The sequence below is a fragment of the Hesperophylax consimilis genome, chromosome 16, assembly GCF_061612785.1.
Source record: "Hesperophylax consimilis isolate HC1 chromosome 16, BYU_Hcon_1.0, whole genome shotgun sequence".
Classification (NCBI taxonomy): Eukaryota; Metazoa; Arthropoda; class Insecta; order Trichoptera; family Limnephilidae; genus Hesperophylax; species Hesperophylax consimilis.
In genome coordinates, this window is record NC_142851.1 from 26,413,602 (window position 1) to 26,434,499 (window position 20,898).

General features: G+C 33.7%; 1 protein-coding gene across 1 annotated transcript in view; it reads right to left on the reverse strand.

Moving 5' to 3' along the window:
* LOC149416949 (cell adhesion molecule Dscam2-like) overlaps positions 1 to 20,898 on the reverse strand; it is a 546,393-nt gene that overhangs the window by 217,008 nt on the left and 308,487 nt on the right. Inside the window, exons 5-6 of the mRNA XM_089641351.1 lie at positions 4,866 to 5,040; positions 3,626 to 3,738 (exon numbers count right to left, since the gene is read on the reverse strand). Of these exons, the coding sequence (XP_089497477.1) occupies positions 3,626 to 3,738; positions 4,866 to 5,040 (288 nt within the window). The remainder of the gene's footprint in view (positions 1 to 3,625; positions 3,739 to 4,865; positions 5,041 to 20,898) is intronic.

Genomic DNA, 20,898 nt, shown 5'->3' on the forward strand with positions numbered 1-20,898 from the left:
CAGAATTCAGACATGAGTGTATTCGAATAGCGAATGGCTCCGACATGGGGTTGTCATGTAATATTTATACTTGACGTAATTTATTTAGTTGTTTAGTGCGAGCTTTATATATTGGGTGTACAACTGTATTGAGTCTATGAAAAGAAATGAATATAGGTTTTTGTGGTGTTAACTTACATCGATAGATAATTATCACTTTGGGGTAGGATTCAATCATCTTGGCGCCAGACGAACTAATTTCCATTTTGTGCATTGAAAGAGTCCACAGGAATTTATTTTTTATTTTCGCGTCTCTACGGACTTTACCCCTAGCTACACGGAGAAAAATGAGTAGTGCAGATTTATTCAAAATCTCTTCAAATTATTAGTAATCCTGTAAAAACGTGACTGCAAGCCTTCATAATATCGGAACACATGTTCTCTCACCTGCGTTTGTGTTAATAATATATCATGACGAAATTCAAAGAAATAATTTTTATGAACACCTGTTCGGACATCGTGACAAAACATTGGTATTTTACTTAAAGTTTATCAGGACACCTGTCAATTCATTCGTTTACGACCTACAATCCCGTTTTTAACAGGAATACGAATATTTTAATAAATATATTCTGAATAAATTGACAATACTTTTTATCAGAAAGTTTTCTCCGTGTACGCTTATCTATTTATATCTTTGCCATGACCAATTACCACTTCTCAGCGACACGTAAAGGTATAGATAGCTCTGATTAAAGATTTGTTTTTATTTTACTAAATGGATACTTATCTAACAATGAGATTCTGGCTCTAACAAATTTCTTTGTTCCAGTGTCTCGCTCTCAGTCACCATAACCTTTTTTATTGTAGTTCCAGCCGCAGCAATTTGTCCACGAAATCTTCTGTGGGTAGTGCCACGTACTTCTCAAATTCAATTGATCAAAGATCGGTATATTTTTCATGTCATGTAAGATGTTAGGCACTGCACATACATTGTTTAAATGGTACATTTACAACCAATTAGTCCCTTATCTTAATGTACGAATGGAATTGAATAACTAAATAAATACATAAGAAAGTTTAAAAATACTTCCAATTTAGGGCAGCAGTTTCAAAACACAATGTTGATTCTCACACAAAATGGTAATTTTATACAATATTTGGTGGAATTTCAATGTTCAATATTCTAGCCACATTGCTAAGGAATACAAGATAAGATAAATATAATGCATGAGTTGGTCAAATAGGGCATTTTGTGTGCATATTCTGGAACACGATGCAAATGTATTTCTTGCATGCATTTAGTGCTGGAGAGAGAAAAAATTCGAATTCTGATTCCCAATTTACAATAAGAGAGTCGTTTTAAGTATCTTATTTCTAGAGACTTTAACTAAACGGAGTAACCAAGTACAGACAGTTTGTCATAGTAATATTGTTGTTATTCAGGGAAATTATTCCCTGAATAATGAGTTCTTAATGGTAAACAAGTTCTAGAAATTGATCACAATGAGGACACTGTATTGAACATTAAACTCACACATTTTAAAATCAAATTAACATTATGATTGACTTTCATTTTTCGTGTGTTCGAGGGTGAACCCTCCATCCTTAAGGAAATCCCTGCGCTAAGACAAACATTCGTTTTACTATGGTAAGAAGAGACCAAACTTACCACTTATATTATGTTTTCGTAAGGTAGTGTGTTTTTCGTAAACATCGTAGGGTAGGGGGTAAACCCTTCATCCTAAGGAAATCCCTGAGCTAAGATAGACATTTGTTCTACTCATAAATGTATGAAGAATGGTAAGGCTGTCAGTTTCAACAATATTGCTGATGAATTTTAAATGAGATAGCCGTATGATTCTCACATGGTTATGAAATCTTTTAAACCAATGTTGAAAGAAGGGTTAAACGCCGTTAGATTGGAGAAGGACTGTGATCATGCCATTTTACAAAAGTAAAGGGTCACGTATGGAATGTGGGAATCATAGGGATATTAGCCTGCTAAGTTCAGTTGGCAAGCTGCATGGTAGAATTTTGATTGAAAGGGTATGAAAGAAAACAAAGGATAAAATATGGGATGTGCAAAGTGCTTTTATGAGTGAAAGGGGGTTCATAGACCAGATCTTCTCATTGCGTATGCTCACTGAGAAGTTTCTGGCAAAAAAACCAGAAACTTTTCTGTGCCTTTGAAGATATACAAATAGTATACGACCGAGTCGACAAAACAAGCTATGGAAGCTGTTGTCCAAGTATGTAGTGAATACAAATCTGACTCAGGCAATTGCATCACAATTAAAAATTCAAAAAATTTATTTTTGCACAAAAAGAGTACAAAGGGTATAGCTTATAGGTTACATCCTATTTCTTCCAGCTAACTGTATATTAGGATGAAAGGTGGTTTTACGGGGTGGCTTGATATCACAAAAGGTGTTAAACAAGGCTGCGTAATGTCACCGTGGTTATTCAATCTATACATGGATAATTGTATGTAAGAATTGAAAGAGGTGGGATTGGGCGCGAATTTGAGTAATCTGAAAGTATGTTGCCTGTTGTATGCAGATGATGCGGTGCTGATTGCTAACAGTATGGAAGATCTACAGTCTCTGGTGTCTAGGATGAACGAAGTATGTATGAAGAATAAATTAATGATGAATATAAGTCAGTCTAAAGTAATGGTGTTTGGAAGAGAGAGTACAAAAATAGTGTGCAATATTGTTGTAAATGAGGAATACTTGGAACAGGCGAATGAGTTTGTGTATTTAGGAAGTATGTTTACGAGAGATGGGAAGGCGGACTGAGATATTGAAAGTATATATATATAACTCTATTAATGGAGGACTTAATGCAGTTGGCGCTTATAAAATTTGTCCAAAGAAGGGAAGTTAGCAGTCCACAATAGAGTGCTGGTACCTACCCTGATGTACGGAAGTGAGGCATGGAACTGACAGAGAAAAGATGAAAGTAGATTGAATGCTGTTGAAATGAGATTCCTGAGGCGTATGTATGGTGAAACCATGTAGAGATATGCAAAGAGTGCAAGTCTGATGTAAGCGTAGTGAGTAAGATTAAAAAAAGGGACGCTTAGATGGTTTGAGCATATAGAGCGAATGAGCGAAGATAATAGTGTAAGGAGAATATATGACGCAAATGAGAATGGTAGCAGAAGTCAGGGACGCAGAAAGAAGACATGGCACGATCAAGTAAATCAGATACTCGAGTATCAGAATAATAGAAGAGTATCTATGAGACGATTTATGAATGTGAATAAGGCAAGAAGCGTGTGCCACGACCGAGTTATTTTTCGGTTCGTACTCTCTGCCTGCCCCCGCGAGGAAACGGCGTAATGGTTAGTTGGTTAGTTAGTCATAAGAAGAGACAAAAACTTATCACTTATATGATGTTTAACGTTTTCATGTGTTCATGTGTTTTTCGTGTGTTCAAAGGTGAACTGTGCTATATATCCCTGCGCTAAGGATAGACATTTGATCTACTATCACAAGAATAGACAAAAACTTACCACTTATTTGATGTTTAACGTTTTCATGTGTTTTTCGTGATGTAGGGGGTGAACCCTACATCCTAAGGAAATCCCTTGCTAAGATAGACATTTGTTTTACTATCATAAGAAGAGACAAAAACTTACCACTTATATGATGTTTAACGTCTCCAGAGCATCTAAAATCTGCCTCCAACATAGATATCGGCTTATTCTTTGCCCGAGTGTCTTGTGTCGTATCGTTTATTTTGCTCGAAACTCTGTAAGAAACCAAAATATAAAATTTTAATGCCGACTTAAACAGGAGGAAAATGATTACAAAATACAAAAGTAATTATTTATCAATTTTCGGGAAATCGACAGTCTACATTTATTTCAGTTTGTACACAAGTATTATAATATAGCCAAAATAAAACCAATTATGGATTTCCTCCTTGTGACTTTACTTCTACTGAGACAGCATAATAAGAAATAAGTAAATTAAATTTGTAAGAAAGGAATAGGAATTCAAACATTTATACAAAATTTATATAAAACGAAAAATTGCAAAACAAAATATTTATCAATACATTTATAGACATGGAGAGAGGTTGTAGATATAAATCAAATCATAATAGAAATATAAACAACAGAGACATAACATTATTCACAAACCATCAGAGAAATATTATTTTATGTAATATAATAACATCAAGTCAATTTAAGTTGCGCATTGTAAAATATATAAAATATTTTAGAAAACCGATTCGTTTGTCTCCGATGATTTCATTAATTTTATCAAGTAGCCATTTTTAAATAATTAAACATGTATTAACTTCTGGACCGCCGACGCCAAGTTTTCGGCGTGCAAACTGATTCTATTTTCGTAATAACTTCTTATTTTTGTATAATATACCGTCTTTCCAGGAAATCTGTCTACATAATTATAAAAATAGTATATAATCTACAGTAAAAGTTTCCACAGAAAAGCAAGTTACGAGTACATTCAGAGAAATTATTTATCAATAGAATCCTTAAGGTTATGTAGTAATCTTTAAAAAAGAAGAAGAAGATGGTTTGGAAGGGAGATATTTATGTAAATACACATTTTAATAAACAATGATTTATTTTAAAAAGAACAACAATCCCTAGAATATTTTCTGTAGCATTTAAAGAACACTGTGATTTTTTTCATTTGTACAAAATGTTAAATAACACATCAATATGTGTTTTGAATATTTTTTGGAGCATAGGTACTTTGATTTTTTTTCTAAGAAGGTAATTTCAAATAATTAAATTTTCGGCTTTGTTACCTCAGCACTGTTACCTTAAAAAATCGGTACGAACATATTTAGCAAGTTTTAAACTTTAATACCATAATATTATACAAGTTTGGGTATGTTTGTACCTTTCTGAGTTTTCTCCATTTTTCGTGTTCTGCGTATGATTCATCTCTGCGTAAACGGGGATACACGAAATGGTGATGGATAACAGATTCTGCAATATTGAAGTTGGTTTTCCTTTTTTCGTTTTTCTCCTTCGAAGTAGCGATGTTGGGACCTCAAAAGATATTTTTTGGCCATCTGAAAAAAAAATAAGCGTTAGATCTGTCGTTCGCCGTCACTTATTTATGAGATACACATCACTCTCACATATGAAATAATTTGATGAATTGTAGGTTTAATACAATATAAACAAACATGTCTCTTTAGAATAGGCAGAAAACATCCTTTGGCTATCTTTATGTTTCACACAATGTGTCGGTTGGACTCTCCAAATTTGTTTTGTAACGTATTGTGTTTAAAACAGACAAAAAGGAGACAAAGAAAAAATTCTGTTGATGTAATTTAACAATCTCATTTTGTTTAAGTAAATAATGTAAAATATTCCTTCGTAATGCGTAAAATTATTCAAGTTCAACGAACTTTTTATTTTCAAAATTGGAACTACTTATCAAATCAGACAAGCGATAATTCTGTCGCTAAAATTATTTTTTGAAAGAAGAATACTTTATTTGAAATGCGTATTTGGTTTGTTCAAATGCTTGATGCTTAGATTAATTACCGTACAAGATTCGGTAGACAAATTTACATATTGTTTGAATTGCTATCCTATTCATAAGCGGTGCCACACGTTCGTCTTCATCTATCTTGTATTTTTATAATGTTTTTTTGATAGATGTCGTAAGTTTTCAAGTTTACTGTTTTGCTAAATGTGATTATGTGAACTTGAATCCCATGGTTATGTGAACTCCTTATTGACAGTTTTGAGAACTGTTTTGTTGACGGTTTTGAGAATTGTTTTCGAATTGATGGTAAGAAGATAGACATAACAAGACGAGAAAGTATATGAAAGAAGAAATTAAAAGTGGTTACGTCAGGAAGAAATATGCTCTGTTGTTGACCCTAAGCATTTTGAAGGCAAAATCGTTATCACACGAGTAATTTATTTACATCAACAATATTAGGTATTCATTTAACAGGTTTTATTAAAAAATACATATCTGAGCACTCCTCAAAAATAAACCCTCAACCAGGGCAACAAACAAAAATATACTGGTAATCAAATAATTAATATCATTTAATAAAATATTAAATATCATGGTGCAAAACTAACAAAAAAACAAATATCAAAATTAAATATAGAAGTATGTATGTTTAAAACTAAAGTCAAAACATGGTTGATAGAGCTGAGTGATAATCAACTTGCTAATATTATAATGAAATCTATATAATCGACTAATAATCTTTTTAAAACAAGACCAGGAAAGCCTAGTAAAGAGGACCATGAGAACTGACATAATATACGTTTATATACAATATATAACGCACCGTAATTATAATGTAACTTAACAGTCAAAATCATGTACAAACTTAGCTTTAATATAAACCAATAAATAAAAATAACTTTTATACATGTTTTTTAAATACAACTGTTAATCAAAATACATGTATTTTAGTAAAAAAAATGTTTTGACGAGTATTTTTTACATTATTACCTTCCGAGAAATGAAGAAACTTGTATCCAAGTAAAAACAATAGTAAATAATAGAGTATATTCAGTAGGTGAAACATCCAATAATTAATAATCAAACATTATTTTTTTTAAATATTTTAGATATGTACATTGACATTGTTGAATATTCTGGACTATTTTTATGCAGCTTTTGCCATTGGCATTGTTGAATACCCCTGGATTAATTTCATGTAGCTTTTGGAATTGACATTGTTTTATACCCCTGGATTATTTTCATGCAGCTTTTGGAATTAACATTGTTGTGTACCTCTAGATCATTTTCACGCAGTTTTTGGCATTGATATTGTTGAATACCCCTGGTTTATTTTCATGCAGGGCTTGGCATTAAAATAGTTGATAACCCCTGGTTTATTTTCATACAACTTTTGGCATTGAAATTGTTGATAACCCCTGGATTATTTTCATGCAGCTGTTGGCATTGCCATTGTTGAATACCCCTGGATTATTTTCATGCAGCTTTTGGCATTAACATTGATGAATACCCCAGGATTATTACAAATGGTTGTATTTTATGATGGGTTACATTTTAAGGATAAATCATTAAGAATTTCAAGTTCTTTCCATAACGTTACGGTTCTCGAGTAATACATCATCGGAGCAGCCTCCTCCATCATCCGAGACAGCAGTTATCTAATCTACAGTCGCCAGACAATGCTACTAACTCGCCTGGGATTCGCACGTGCTCACGTGTGATTTATTAAAATGGAAAAGATTGATTCGGCCCGTGAAAAGGATGACGTGTTTACCATAGGCCCAAGATACCTACTGAATGCCGGTGCCAGTGAGTAATGAACATTTTTATTTTCGGCATTGCTGGAAAACCTGAATTTATTGCACAGATTTATAACGAGGAGATTAAAAAACTTAAAATAAAATTTTACCTACTTATGGAGGCACGAATTGGACGTCATTTTAAAGAATTGGAAGTCCGTTTACGTGTCCATTTAAATAATATAAGTATGTATGGAAGACCTCTGTTATCGAATCCAGATCCGGTCTTGGGTTTTGAAATCAAGGCGTGCACAAATGTTTTCTTCAATAATTGCAAATTCATTTCATGGCTTCATTTTAATTTAAATGATATAAATAAATGTGTATACACGGCTATTTAATTAAAATAACTGAAATATTTCAAAATCAATGGTTAGTAAACGTTTAACCACTTGAGCTATTTTTGGCATATTATGAAAAATTTACAAAAAAATTTTGAGCGATCGCTTGTCGTGGGTGCTAAATTTATAGAACCTAAAAATATGCGATATTCGGCGAAATCTAGGTGGTTTTATTGGCTTATAACCGTAGTAAGCAGTTCAAATGTTCCCATATAAATATTTTCAGGAATGATATTAAAAAAATATATATAAATATATATATATGGTAAAAATTTATTTACAACCAATCGCTTGAGTAGTTTGAAAATTAACAAATATAAGAATGGACAAACAGTGGTGATTTTGTCTATAATTACTTCTTTGTCTTTTCTTGTTTGTCTATCCTTATTTTTATTATATGTTTATCCATTCGAAGAAACCGTTAGTTTTGAAACAAGTCGATTATTTTGATTTCACATTGATGTACAAATTAATTTTTGTTGTTTAATTTTTTTTATACATGTGTGTTATTTAAAAAAAAAATATTCATCAAAATACAAATAACATTGTTTCCATCATATTATTTTGATACACAATCAACAACGAAACATGGACGGTGGACTACTGGAGTACTGACTAAACACTTGAGTCAAAAATTCGGAGACATTAATTATTTAGTATCCTTATTTGTGTTTTTCTTCGAAATAATTAAATTAAATACTATTTTAAAACACGATTATTGTCTTTACTTTTGTTCATAGCCTGAAGCTTCAACTAGACAAGTTTATAGTTTTACATAACAACGTATCTCTGTTTCCACAGAGTTTGGGTCTCTAAGCTTTCTTTGGCAATAGTAAGCTTCCTCCTACGTAGGTAGTTGGGTAGAGCTTTCTGGAATACGTCCCGTAGTTGGTTGAAGCGGCTTACGTCAGGACATGGGACGAGTCGTGGAGCAGATGGAAAAAGGAAGGTTTTCTATAAGAAAGGAGAATTATTAAAGAATATGTTATTTGCAATTTGTACATTACAACATTTTCTGGAAATCTAAATGGGGTGTTTTTTCACGAAGCTAGAAAATTTTATGATTGTTCGTTTAGAAATGAACTCGATCAACAAGTAAAAGCTCTCTTGTTGATGGGCAGTAATATACACTCCTTTAGGTAGAATTAGCTGTTATTTTTTGTACTGGGATACAAGTTACTATCTCGGAAGGTAATAATGAAAGAATCAATTTTTTTTACTGAAATTCATACATTTCAAAAAAAAAATATTTTTATTTATTTGGTTTGAGTAAGGTTTTAACCTGCCTCCATAAAGGCTGTCTTTTAATTGCCGTGAACTTTTAAAAAGTATTAAAACATAAACAAAAATTTATTGGTTTGACTGTATATTGAATCTTCATCCCTATAGACTGGAGTCAATAACGCTAACACCCACGCCAAAATCTTATTGGATAGTACCGATATTTTATTTAGTATGATAACGGCAGTAAGTTTTTATTTATAAAATTTAATGTCATCCAATTTCAGAAAAATGCGTATGTGTGCGCAATTGTATGCATGAGTGACACCAAAAGTATAAGCTTGATAGATCTTGGAAAGTGGGTTCATTTCCACAATGTCATTCCTACACGGTCGGCATCTGGCAAGGTTTAGAAAACAAAAACATTGTGGCCCTGCCCCAATGTTTCATATTTGCACAAACATTTCGTTCAATGTTTGTGGTATTATTTTAATGGAATACCTTTACAGAAACACCTAACTGATAATGAAATAACAAGCAATTTTGTTTTTATTTCATCTTGTTTTATTTGTCATTGTTCTTATTTCAGACTGGGATTGAACTACACTCCTAGTCCTGCTGGATTTAAACTTATTTAAACAAATAATAATAATTTAAATTACAGTCGTCGGAAGATATACGAGTATGTCCCCAACAAAAAAAATACTGGGACCCAGTGTTTTATACTGATATTCGTTAGTTCAATAATTACTTTTACATTAAAATAACTGCCGTTGATTACCAGGTAGTAAAGAACCTCGGTAATCTGTTTTTAAAGTCCCAACACTAATTATGAGGTCCCTAGCAGCCGGCTTCTGTTCGTGGTAAGTCCGAATGCATATTATTACGTAGTACCGGTTTATCTGCCACACCAGTACACAGTGGCTCCATAAGTTAGCAGACCTGAACAATAATTCCTGGAAAATGTCGGGGGTTTTGGGCGCCCCGGTACCGCCACACTTTACTCGTATTAACAACACATGAACCGCTATCTTTTTGCTATTATCGCACGGTGTAGGGTGGCCGGAAAATATACAGCAATTATTTATTCAGTTAATGCAAGCCACTTTATTCGTGCATTGAAAAAAAATCTTATTTATAGTCACCTCAGTTTTTTGTCGTTTCATATAAAAATATTTAATAAGACATTACGAAATCTCAAGTTTTTTTTCTAATTGTGGTCGGTTTATTTGGTTTTATTAAGGTACACATTTTAATTTTTCTCTGATTACCTTCTAGATTTGAATACAAAGTGTGGGGTTTTCTCTTTCTAAACCATTTAGATCAGGGGTGTCAAAGATACGGCCCGTGGGCCGCATGCGGCCCTCGGACCCTATTAATACGGCCCGCGAGCCGTATGCGGCACTCAGGTCCCATCATTACGGCTCGCTACCACGTGACAATATTATGTCGCGGAGGACAGAACCGCACTCTTTCATTGTAGATTTTAGATATTCAGAAGACAGTCGATGCCTACGCGTGTTTAAAATTGCAAGCGATTGATTTACAGTGTAATTTCAAGAGACGCGCGCATTGGACGCGGTGCGCCGTGCACCGAGCGTGAGCGTAACCTTTTCTCTTACGCCGGCTGGTGAAGGAATTTACACACTTTTCGCTGGCTTTTGACGAGAGCACTGATATTATTGATACTGCTCAACTTGCTGTCTTTATACGAGGTATTAATAGTAACTTTGAAATATGTGAAGAACTATTGAAGTGCGTTCCATTGACAGGCACCACTACAGCAAATGATATTTATTCTGCTATTGAGCATTTAATAGTAGAATATGAACTCGGCTGGAACTTTGCAATTGGCTCAATTGGTTCAACTTTGCTTTGGAATTTTGCAGCATAACTACGGATGGCGCTCCTGCCATGGTTGGCAAACATTCGGGTGTTGTGACTAAATTAAAACAGAAAATATCAGAAAATTTTGTGGGAATTCACTGCATCGTTCACCAAGAATCACTCGCATCCAAATATTTAAAAATGGACCATGTCATGCAACCGGTAATTAAAATAGTAAATTTTATAAGGAGCAGAGGTCTAAATCACAGGCAGTTCAGGCAATTTTTACAAGATTTGGACGAAAAGTATTCCGATGTACCTTATTTCACGGAAGTTCGTTGGCTCAGTCGAGGGGCAGTTTTGGAAAGATTTTTTGAGTTACGTGACCCTATTCAAGCTTTCATGTTAGAAAAAGGCAAGCCAATTGATTATGACAACGACTGGTGACTTGATTGTGCATTTTTGGTAGATATGACAAAACACATGAATGACCTCAATATAAAGTTACAGGGTAAAGACTTGATCGTCACTCAAATGTATTCGCATTTACAAGCCTTCGAAACAAAATTAAGACTGTGGGAAATTCACATAAAAAACCAAACACTCGATCATTTCCCTCACGTGAAATCATTTGGCACAGTGAACCAGACAAAATTGGATGAGTATTCTCAACTTTTGCTGAATCTGATCACAAAATTTAACAGTCGTTTTGAAGATTTTCGCAAAATGCATAAAGTGGAATTCCCACTTTTCAACAATCCATTTACTTTTGATGCTGCACTGGCACCAATTCATTTGCAAATGGAATTGATAGATCTCCAATGCGACAGCATTGTAAAGGATAAATTTAAGGAAGTTAATGTTACTACATTTTATACACAATATTTCAAGAATTTGAATAACTATCCAAGTATAAGAAATCATGCGGCACGTATCCTGTGTATGTTTGGTAGTACGAATTTATGCGAGCAGATGTTTTCCGTTATGAAAATAAATAAAAACAAACATCGCTCACGGCTTACGGATGAAAATTTCCAATCGATTCTAAAAGTAACTACGACGAATATGACACCCGACATCAATGAACTTGTCAAAAACAAGAGAAGTCAGGTGTCGGGCTCAAGATAATTAACCTTGTTACCCTTCTTTTTAACTTACTGAATTTATAATAAATAGGTATCTAACTAAATAAAGATTTTAACAATTAAGTATGGGTTTTATTTTTTAAATATTGAGTCCGGCCCGCTTACATACGCCAAATGTTATAAACGGCCCTTAAGAATATCCAGTTTGACACCCCTGATTAAGATCATATTTATCATCACAACAGTAAGGAAGACAGCTAAATGATCCACACATCATCCCAAAAGAAAAAGTAAAATTGGACTCAAGTGTGAAAGTAAAATTAAAAATTAAAATTTTCAGGTACATAATAATAAAAATTATATTAGGCCCAGTTTTTTTGACACTTTAAATTTTGCCGTTACATGCTAGAAGTCCGTTTCAGGTTTTGAACAAATTTTCATCCGCAAAAGAGGACGACTGTCATATTGTTAAGCTTGTCAGATTATTAAAATTTGATACAAAGCTGAAAAGCACACAGAATCGGCGTTCCAAAAATAAAAATGTCGCTGAGTGGGCGTTTGATGATAAGCTAACATTTGAATTTTCGTAAAACAACTGGGCCTTAAAATATGAACAAAATTTGCAAGGGTCAGGCAATTATACACTATTTTTGTTTTCATTTTATACTGATGCAAAAGTATTATTCAACAATATGTAAGCGTATAAAAAAATCACTTTTAATATAGGTGGTTAGGTTCCTATATTACGGAGATGCTGATGAAAATAAAATTATGTTCAAAACGCTTTTCAGTGGGATTATAAAAAATTCCAAGTGGTTTAAAAAATTCCCTAATAAGTACACAAATAATATGAATTAATCTATTTCTTGTGGCATATTTTTAGCTTACCAGTGGGATTATGCCCTTGGATTTGATTGGGGAATTTTTTAATGCTGCACAAGAGTGCTAATTGTTTGCAGACGCTAGACCAAAGGTTCCCAAACTTTGTTGCCCCGTAGACCACTAGCCAAATTATTAGACCCCTGCCTGCCGAATATTGAATTTTCCTAAAACTATTAACGACCCGTGTGATAATCGATTATTTTTTCGTAAAAATATTCCCTTTCCTTGCCTATCCAACAACCGGGTGGTGGTATAGTTTCTCTGTATTTGCATTGTGCAGACAAGGGAACCCTGGCGAAGCATTACACCAAATGAAAATGAAGCAGGATAAGCATTGGAATTTCTTTCTGTAGCTAGCCCTACAGAACTGCCCCTTAAGTTCTTTGTCAGTGCTCATTCCGGTCATTTCTTCTTGTCACATGTTTTTCAATTCTTCGACGTTCCATTTCCATAATCAAAATGTCCTCAAACTTAGTTTTTAAGTCTATGTGAAGTACATTTAAATGTTGATAAACTTTACCCTGGACGTTTTTCAAAAACAAGTTGGAAAATCTAGGAAAATTCGCGGCTTCCGATGTGCAATGTTATTCTTCAATATATTAATTCTGACGAGAAAAGAAACGTATATCTCTGTTTATATACCTCAATAAACAACTTTACGAAATATAAGAATACAAATATCAAATAAGTAATTTCTCAGTCTATTATTAACTGTGTTATTTGTGTTAGGTGTATTGTGTCATTTACGGAACTCCTAAATGTTGACTTGAGGTAAATGGGGGTCGGCTCGTATGTACCCCCATTTGAATCTTGTGGACCCCTAAATTTTTTTCTCGCTGACATGGACCCCCTGCAAGCCGATGTCGTCCCTTGGGGGTCCATATAGACCAATTTGGGAATCTCTGCGCTAGACTATGGCATCTGTAAAGCTGAAAGAACTGCCGAATTGAATAGATAGAAAATATTGAAAGGCTATACCTACAGACCTGGCCAATATAAAATAGGCATAAAAAATTAGAATGGTTATATCTCATTAGGGTAAAAGTAGTAGTGTATTTTGTAACTGAGGTACTAGATGCATTTAATCACAAATAATGTAATTTTATACTTATCATCGTCATCATCACTTTTGGCTCTATAACCCCTGGTGGGTCTTGGCCTCCTCAAGAGTCTTCCTCCACTCATCTCAGTCCCGCGCCAGCTCTCTCCATTTTATAATTTTATACTTATATATATATTATATTTTTAGACAGTCAGTGAGTTTTGAGTCTATAATCTTGGAGCCCATAAGCTTGTCAGTATTAATGGAGATACACATTCAAATATCTTATTAATAATAAAGATATAGGTTCGGTTAGGTTGGGTATGAAAAATGTATGTTTATGGTAGCCATCCTGTGTTTCATTCCGCCGGCCATTTCCTGGGCGGCTATATTATATATGTTTAAATGTGCCCTCGTATGGGAAGTTCCTACATAAAAATGCCCCGAGGAAAATAAAAGATCAAAGAGATTTGTTGTTGGCCGGCACAGGGAGGCAACGATATATGTACAATACACTATACCTAGGTATGTTATACTATAACTATACTGTATACACCGGCCAGGATATTGCCTTAACCAGAAACAGGACTAAGGAGTACAGAATGAGGGAGGAGGTGGCTGGACTGGATGCAGCTGATAGTTTTCTATTGATCCAGAAAATTAAAAGAGATTATCTTCACTGTGTTGTGGAACGGCTACATAAAGTGCTTTAAATGTTTTTAGTCACGGGCTGAATTCTTTTCGCCTTTTCTGGTTGGTATTTATTTTTTTAATAATGTTTTGATTGTAACGAAAAAATTGGCTTACTCAATAACATCGTTAAATATGCGAGCAATACAGGATCTTAAGAAAACAACACAAGCCTTTTCACTAGCGATCAAAATCATGTGCAGTATTTTGATATCTCAAAGATCCTCGCTATAACTCCCAAAATCAGTGTCTTCAGTGTTTAAGGTTCCATTTTATTTATATTTGCTACATACCTACCATAAAATACATGGCGAAATATTTCCCAACTTCCTTTATTTTTTATTCAAAATCTGGTCAAATTATTCCTAGTCCTGTTAAAAACGGGACTGCAGGCTTTTAACGAATAAATAAACAAATTTCCTAAAAAAGTATCAGTAAAACGCGTATGTGTTATGGGGACGGCGGAAAAATTGTAATATTGTCGCATTGAAAAGGACACCTGCATGAACACTTATTCCAATAAATTCTGAATTGACGTATATTTTATAAGGAAATGGATTTCTATCAGGTTTTTAACATGATTTCAATAAATCAATCATACATATTTTTCTAAGTGCGCCATCGGTTCACTGAGAATTATCACTACTTACTAATTTACTGTTTTTATTATTATTATTATTAGTTTTTATCATACCACCCTGAAAAAACTTCGATTTATTTTATCAATTCTGGTATCCTTGATACTACAGTTATTAAGTTTACAAACGGCCGAACCTGTCACTCGTAACCCCAAATTAACAATGACGGCTTATTAAAATCCCACATACAAATTCGCACTCTCATTATTGCATCACCTGTCTCACTCTTCAAAACTCTTATATAAATAACTATCAGTTGAGTTGCAGCTTAGTGTTAAAAAAAAAAATTATCTATGTAATCGTGATGTAACTCAAGTTTAACTAAAAAATGTATGTGTCAGAATAAATATGGTTTAAGAGGTATTCATTCTACCCAAAGGCATTATCATTGGTTGGTTGGTCTTGCTTTTTTGAAAAAATAAAATAGCCTGTTCTGCCTAGCTCTGGTAAAGTTATCAGGAACATAAAGCGCGATTCGTTTCAGAACATCAGGATTGCAAATGTGCCAATTGAACAGATTATGTGCGATCTAGTATCTACTCCTAGCATTCCAGCGAGAAAATCTGAAGGATGCTATAGCCAAATTTTAGCATGAGTAAAGATATCGCATTAATTTTTATTACTTTTTTTTACATCATATGAGTGGTATCTTCAGGCCGCCATATTACCGAGCCACTCTCGAGAATGCTGAGAAATTGTCTAAAATCTTATGCGACTGCGGTATCAGAAAAAGATTACAAAACATAGCATTTGCATAGCAGAGCAAGCGAAACAGGTAAAATAGGATTAAAATATTACTTATTTCATAACAAGGTATACCCAATACTGAGTTAATTACAAATAAATGTGTTTAAAATTTTAAACACCTGATAAATAATCAATTACCGTACAATAATTGTTGTTTAGAATTTGTCTAAAATTAAAAACACTTTTATAAGTAGGACCTTAAACGATTAACTTCATAGTACTCGTATATAAAAAACATATAAAAATAATAATAATAATAACTTTCTACCACCCTTAATCACAAACACGTTAACACCTCAGCACAGGTTTTCCTAGTGAGGTGCTCACGTTACATATAATATCACACACACAGTTTTACCTAAATCAACCTATGTTCTTCATTTTTTATGCCTTTTTTTCTGTACTTTTTTCTCTGTACTGCAATTTAAACCACTGTAATAATTTGTAAAACGTGTAGGTATTCAAGAATAGACATAAATAAATAAATAAATACAGAATGGGGCAAAAGTAATCACCCGATGTTCTTTGGCTGTAACTTTTTTTTATGATAAACTTTGGTACTGCTTGTCATTCCGCGTTCTTGCAAAATAAACCGATTATTATCTTAATAATTGGCATTTTGCGTTTGTTTACTTTATATTTTTTCAAACCGAAATGAAATTTGGCGCTATTTGCAAAAGTTATGGCGTTTTCCAATTGGGTGATTACTTTTGCTCCATCCTGTATTACGTCAAACCACTGCTGATTAATTGATTTCTATAACTTCATATTATGTATTATGATTGGAAACGATTTGAGGGGATGATCATTTATTGACTCCACGTTCAATGAAATTCAGAATAATGTTAATTCATTAAATTAATTATCGTAATTAATATGGTACACCACCATTAATTGTACATAATCACCTATACTTAGTACCGGGGCGCAAGTGTCATGGTAAGTTATTACCTTAATGTATTAGGATTTTAACTATCTGCATAACCAATCTACATTATCTTTGTTAACTCCTTGTTAACATTCTGCATTGAACCGTTTTATGCTAAAATTGACATGTTAATTAATCATCTTAGTGTGCGGCAACAAATGGGCGTGCTTAGGAAGCATTAATCAATGTTACAAACATACTATAATAATATGAATATAGTGTTATAATACAGAAATATAATTAATATACTATAATGAATAATTTTTTTTAGTGCATTTTGATAAATAAATAGTAGGTATACCGTATGATTTGAGATTTTCACGGCCAAAATTATTATTTATTTATTTATTTAGAATTTACGGCACAAGTGCCATTTACATACAAAGTTTTTTATTTTATTTTTTACATGTACATAGTGCAGTATTAAAATTTGATGAGAAAAATTAGAGAATTAAATTTAGTTAAAAAATAACACATAAAATAACAGTAAAGAAAGAAGCAATAACAATAGCCTGTTATGTAGTGACCTCATTAAAATAAGTGGCGTTAAAATGTGTTATTAGTGCAGCTTTATACTTTACTAGGGGAATATTAAAAGTATCTGCGATTTTAGCATAAAAGTTCCCAAGTGTGTGCAATCTATTTATAACTGAGTCATATCCCGAGACTGTGGTATAATTGTCACAATAATACATACTAGAGGACCTTGATCTAATGGTAGGTCCATGAAATTAAATCAACATTAATATGTCAGGGCTATCTAACTGATAATTTATAATTTTGTATAAAAATATAAGATCAAAAAATTTTCTTCTATCACTTAACTTAAGCAATTTTAATAATAAAGAAAGAGGTAGCGCAACACGGCATTTTACCCCCAAAACAAATCACTACAACAAAGTATACCTTCCAGAAGTGGCATACACAGAGTTTTTGATCGGGGTAGGCAGTAGGAAGAACAGCAAATGAATTGACCGGTGACCGGATAAATCATCAAAATGATAATTCATCACATCTTTAAAAAGTTATATAAAGGCATGGAAAGTGATGAAACAAAAACTTTATTAACTGGGTTAAGTAGGTTAGGTTAGGTTAGCTCAGGTTAGGTTAGGTTTAATTTTTTTTTCATCGTTTCTAATAACTTTATATTACTTTTTAAAAGTGTGTTGAATTATCATTGTGATTCAGTTAGATGCAGTTCTGCAAAGTTATTATTTATTACATCTGGATTAAACAAGCACCAGAAATATACAGGGTTTTCCAATAAGAGGTGTTATTTTGATATTCAAAGAAAAATGCAATTTGTTAATAAATATGATCAAATTTTTATTTCATTATAAAGAATAAGGTATGCCGTTAACAGTGAAAAATAACATCAGACAAATAACTACCACGATCACGCCTACAAGACCATATATCCTTTTCATAAAATTTTCCATAACCAAATCGCAAAGTGGCTGCTTTATGTCCTCGATAGCCTTACGAATTCCATATTTGAGGTCTTGAATCGACGCTGGGCTGTTGGCGTAGACCTTTTCTTTCACGTGGCCCCAAAGGAAGAAGTCGCAAGGTGTTAAATCACAAGATCTCGGTGGCCGATTGTGATCACCTCTTGGAGAGATAACACGGTCCGGAAACTTTTCCCGTAAAAGATCAATGGTTTCGTTGCTTGTGTGGCACGTACCTTGTTGAAAGCAAACGTTGTCCAGATCAATATCATCCAATTCCGGCCATAAAAAATCATTAATTCCTTAATTTATATTCAAAATAACACCTCTTATTGGAAAACCCTATAAATAGCTTAGCTATTATCACGACTCCACTAGAGTAGAGCATCTAAATTAGATGGAGTTAAATAAATCAAGAAAGATACCTTTGTAACATAGTTTCAAAATATATTCAGTGTCAGAATCAGTAAAAATACAATTTTTGAGGCAGGTATGCGTACCGCCTCCCCGGAAACCATTTATTGAATAACCGACATTTTTGTCATAGGTCACCCTAAATGATTCGCTACGTGTTGTGACTTAGCGGGGGTGCCTAAGTTCATGGGGTGAGGCATGTCTAGATCTTGGTGGATGCGTTTGCTCACCTACAGCGTGTTGGGTCGGATCGGGAGAGACTGGTTAAGAGGGACCTTTTGACCTCTCCAGCTGGACTTTCTCTCGACACATCGCCTTGCACGACACTCCATCATACATTTTTCCTTTCCACAACATTATCTCCTTCCTTTTCATAAAAATACCTTCCAAACAGCATCCCCAAAGATGACAGGGCCTCCTGTGTGGAACTAACGTTAAAAAAGTAATTTAACACCCAAAGATTTTAGGATATTCCCCATTGAATATGAAACCATATATATTTAATATCATCTTACCTAACCATAAATAATTTATCTCTTTGTAGCCTCGTATCGGAGAACTTCCTATGATCTTGCGTTTAGTTGGGTTTTCCCCGGGAAGATGTCACTACTTTAGCCGGAGGCGGCGGATGTGGCAGCCATCTTTATTGGATTACCCGCCTGACCGGAAACCGACACACATGTCACGTTGTAGTCCAGTCAACAATAAATTCTATCTCTAATGTTGTCATAAACATTATACATGGAGCTCCTTACGGCCATAGGTACTTTCCCGGAAAAGTACTGCGGTATATAATGCACATAAACACTATTTTGAAATTAAGATTTTTTTAAATCGTTTTACGGATTTTTTGTTGTACTTGTCATTCCCCAAGTTACGTTTTGGTTACGATTTTGTAAAAGCGTCGGTTTGCAAATATTTAAATTTTATCAAATTGACCCCCGAAAGCTAAGCTACTAATTTTAACTTGTCGTTGACCAGTCAGTATTTGAGTTGGCATCGCGTCTGGTACCTTCCGTGAGTTCAATTCCTAGTCTAGCAGTCCTCAATCACGACACAAGAAACTTTTTCGCATACTGTGATGGTCCTTGAAGTTTTTTAAATATTGTCAGGTTATTTGTAACACGGAAAAGTTTGTCTTTATTATTAAAAAAAATGTTAAAGTAATTTAATTGTATATTAACTGTCAACCGTTTTCGGATGATTACTTAGTAAGTTTTTTGTAAATTTACGAATGAATTTTTAGAAGTAAATTACTTTCATTCCGATTCAGAAATATTTGACAAATTCAACACAGCCCAGATTTTAAAATGTTATTTTTTTTAAGGTGACGAAATTCCAAACCGATTCCAAATTGTTATTTTTAAATTCCCTGCGAAGCCGAGCAAAAATTTTGTTACAATACGAGAAAAAAAACAATCCCTCCTTTATCGCTTTGGTCAATATTTAATTTTACTAACCCGAAAAGTTATAGAAGAAGATTTGATATTTAAAAAATGGTTTGAAGTTGGAGGAAAATTCTCAGCCCACAACTATATATTATTTAAATTTTTGGGAGCGTTCATATCATAATTTCAAGCCTGTGAATTTTTTTAGCTCTGACAAAGTCCTTACCTACTTTAAAACTATTGTTCCAGTTGTCGATGACTATGTGGACAATCATCGACTACAAATCCAGAGATCACGAGTTTAACATATTTTTAGTTCAAATGTGCTATTTTTAGGATGAGTTTAGTGTCAAGTTAATTTTCAAGTTCTGTTATTATTTCACTATGGCCAAAGTGCTTCACAGCACTGAAATTAAACAGAACTTGAAATTTAGCTTTGAAATTGGATGAATTGTTCGAATTCTGTAAAACAACCCATCCTTAATATTTCAATAATATCGTTTACTTAAAATTTTACCTCAAAAATAAACATACGATATTCTCGAAAACAAGAGATTAAATAAATTAAAAAAAAACACAATGAATTCGACTGCAAATATGATGTAGATTCATTAATTGGTTTCCCGGTTTTACTACAAGTTTCCGGACACAATGTATAGTAATTATAAAATGCAGAATTTTAATGAATAAAAATTAACTTTAATAGCTGCAAACAAAGATTGTCGTTTAAAGGCAGCTTTATGTTGGTATCCGAATTGATTCTGTGCAACAGCAAGATTGCCCTTTCAATCGGTGGCATGACCATTGGCAAGTTCTGCAGGTCTGAAGAAAATTCGCTCGTACTCTTACATACCTTCCCACCCCACTCCCCACTCCACACTCCCCACTCCCCACACACCATTCCCCACTCCCCGATCCCCATACCCAACTACCCAATCCCCACTCCCCATTCTCCACACAAGCGCAAGCGCATCCAGAAGTAG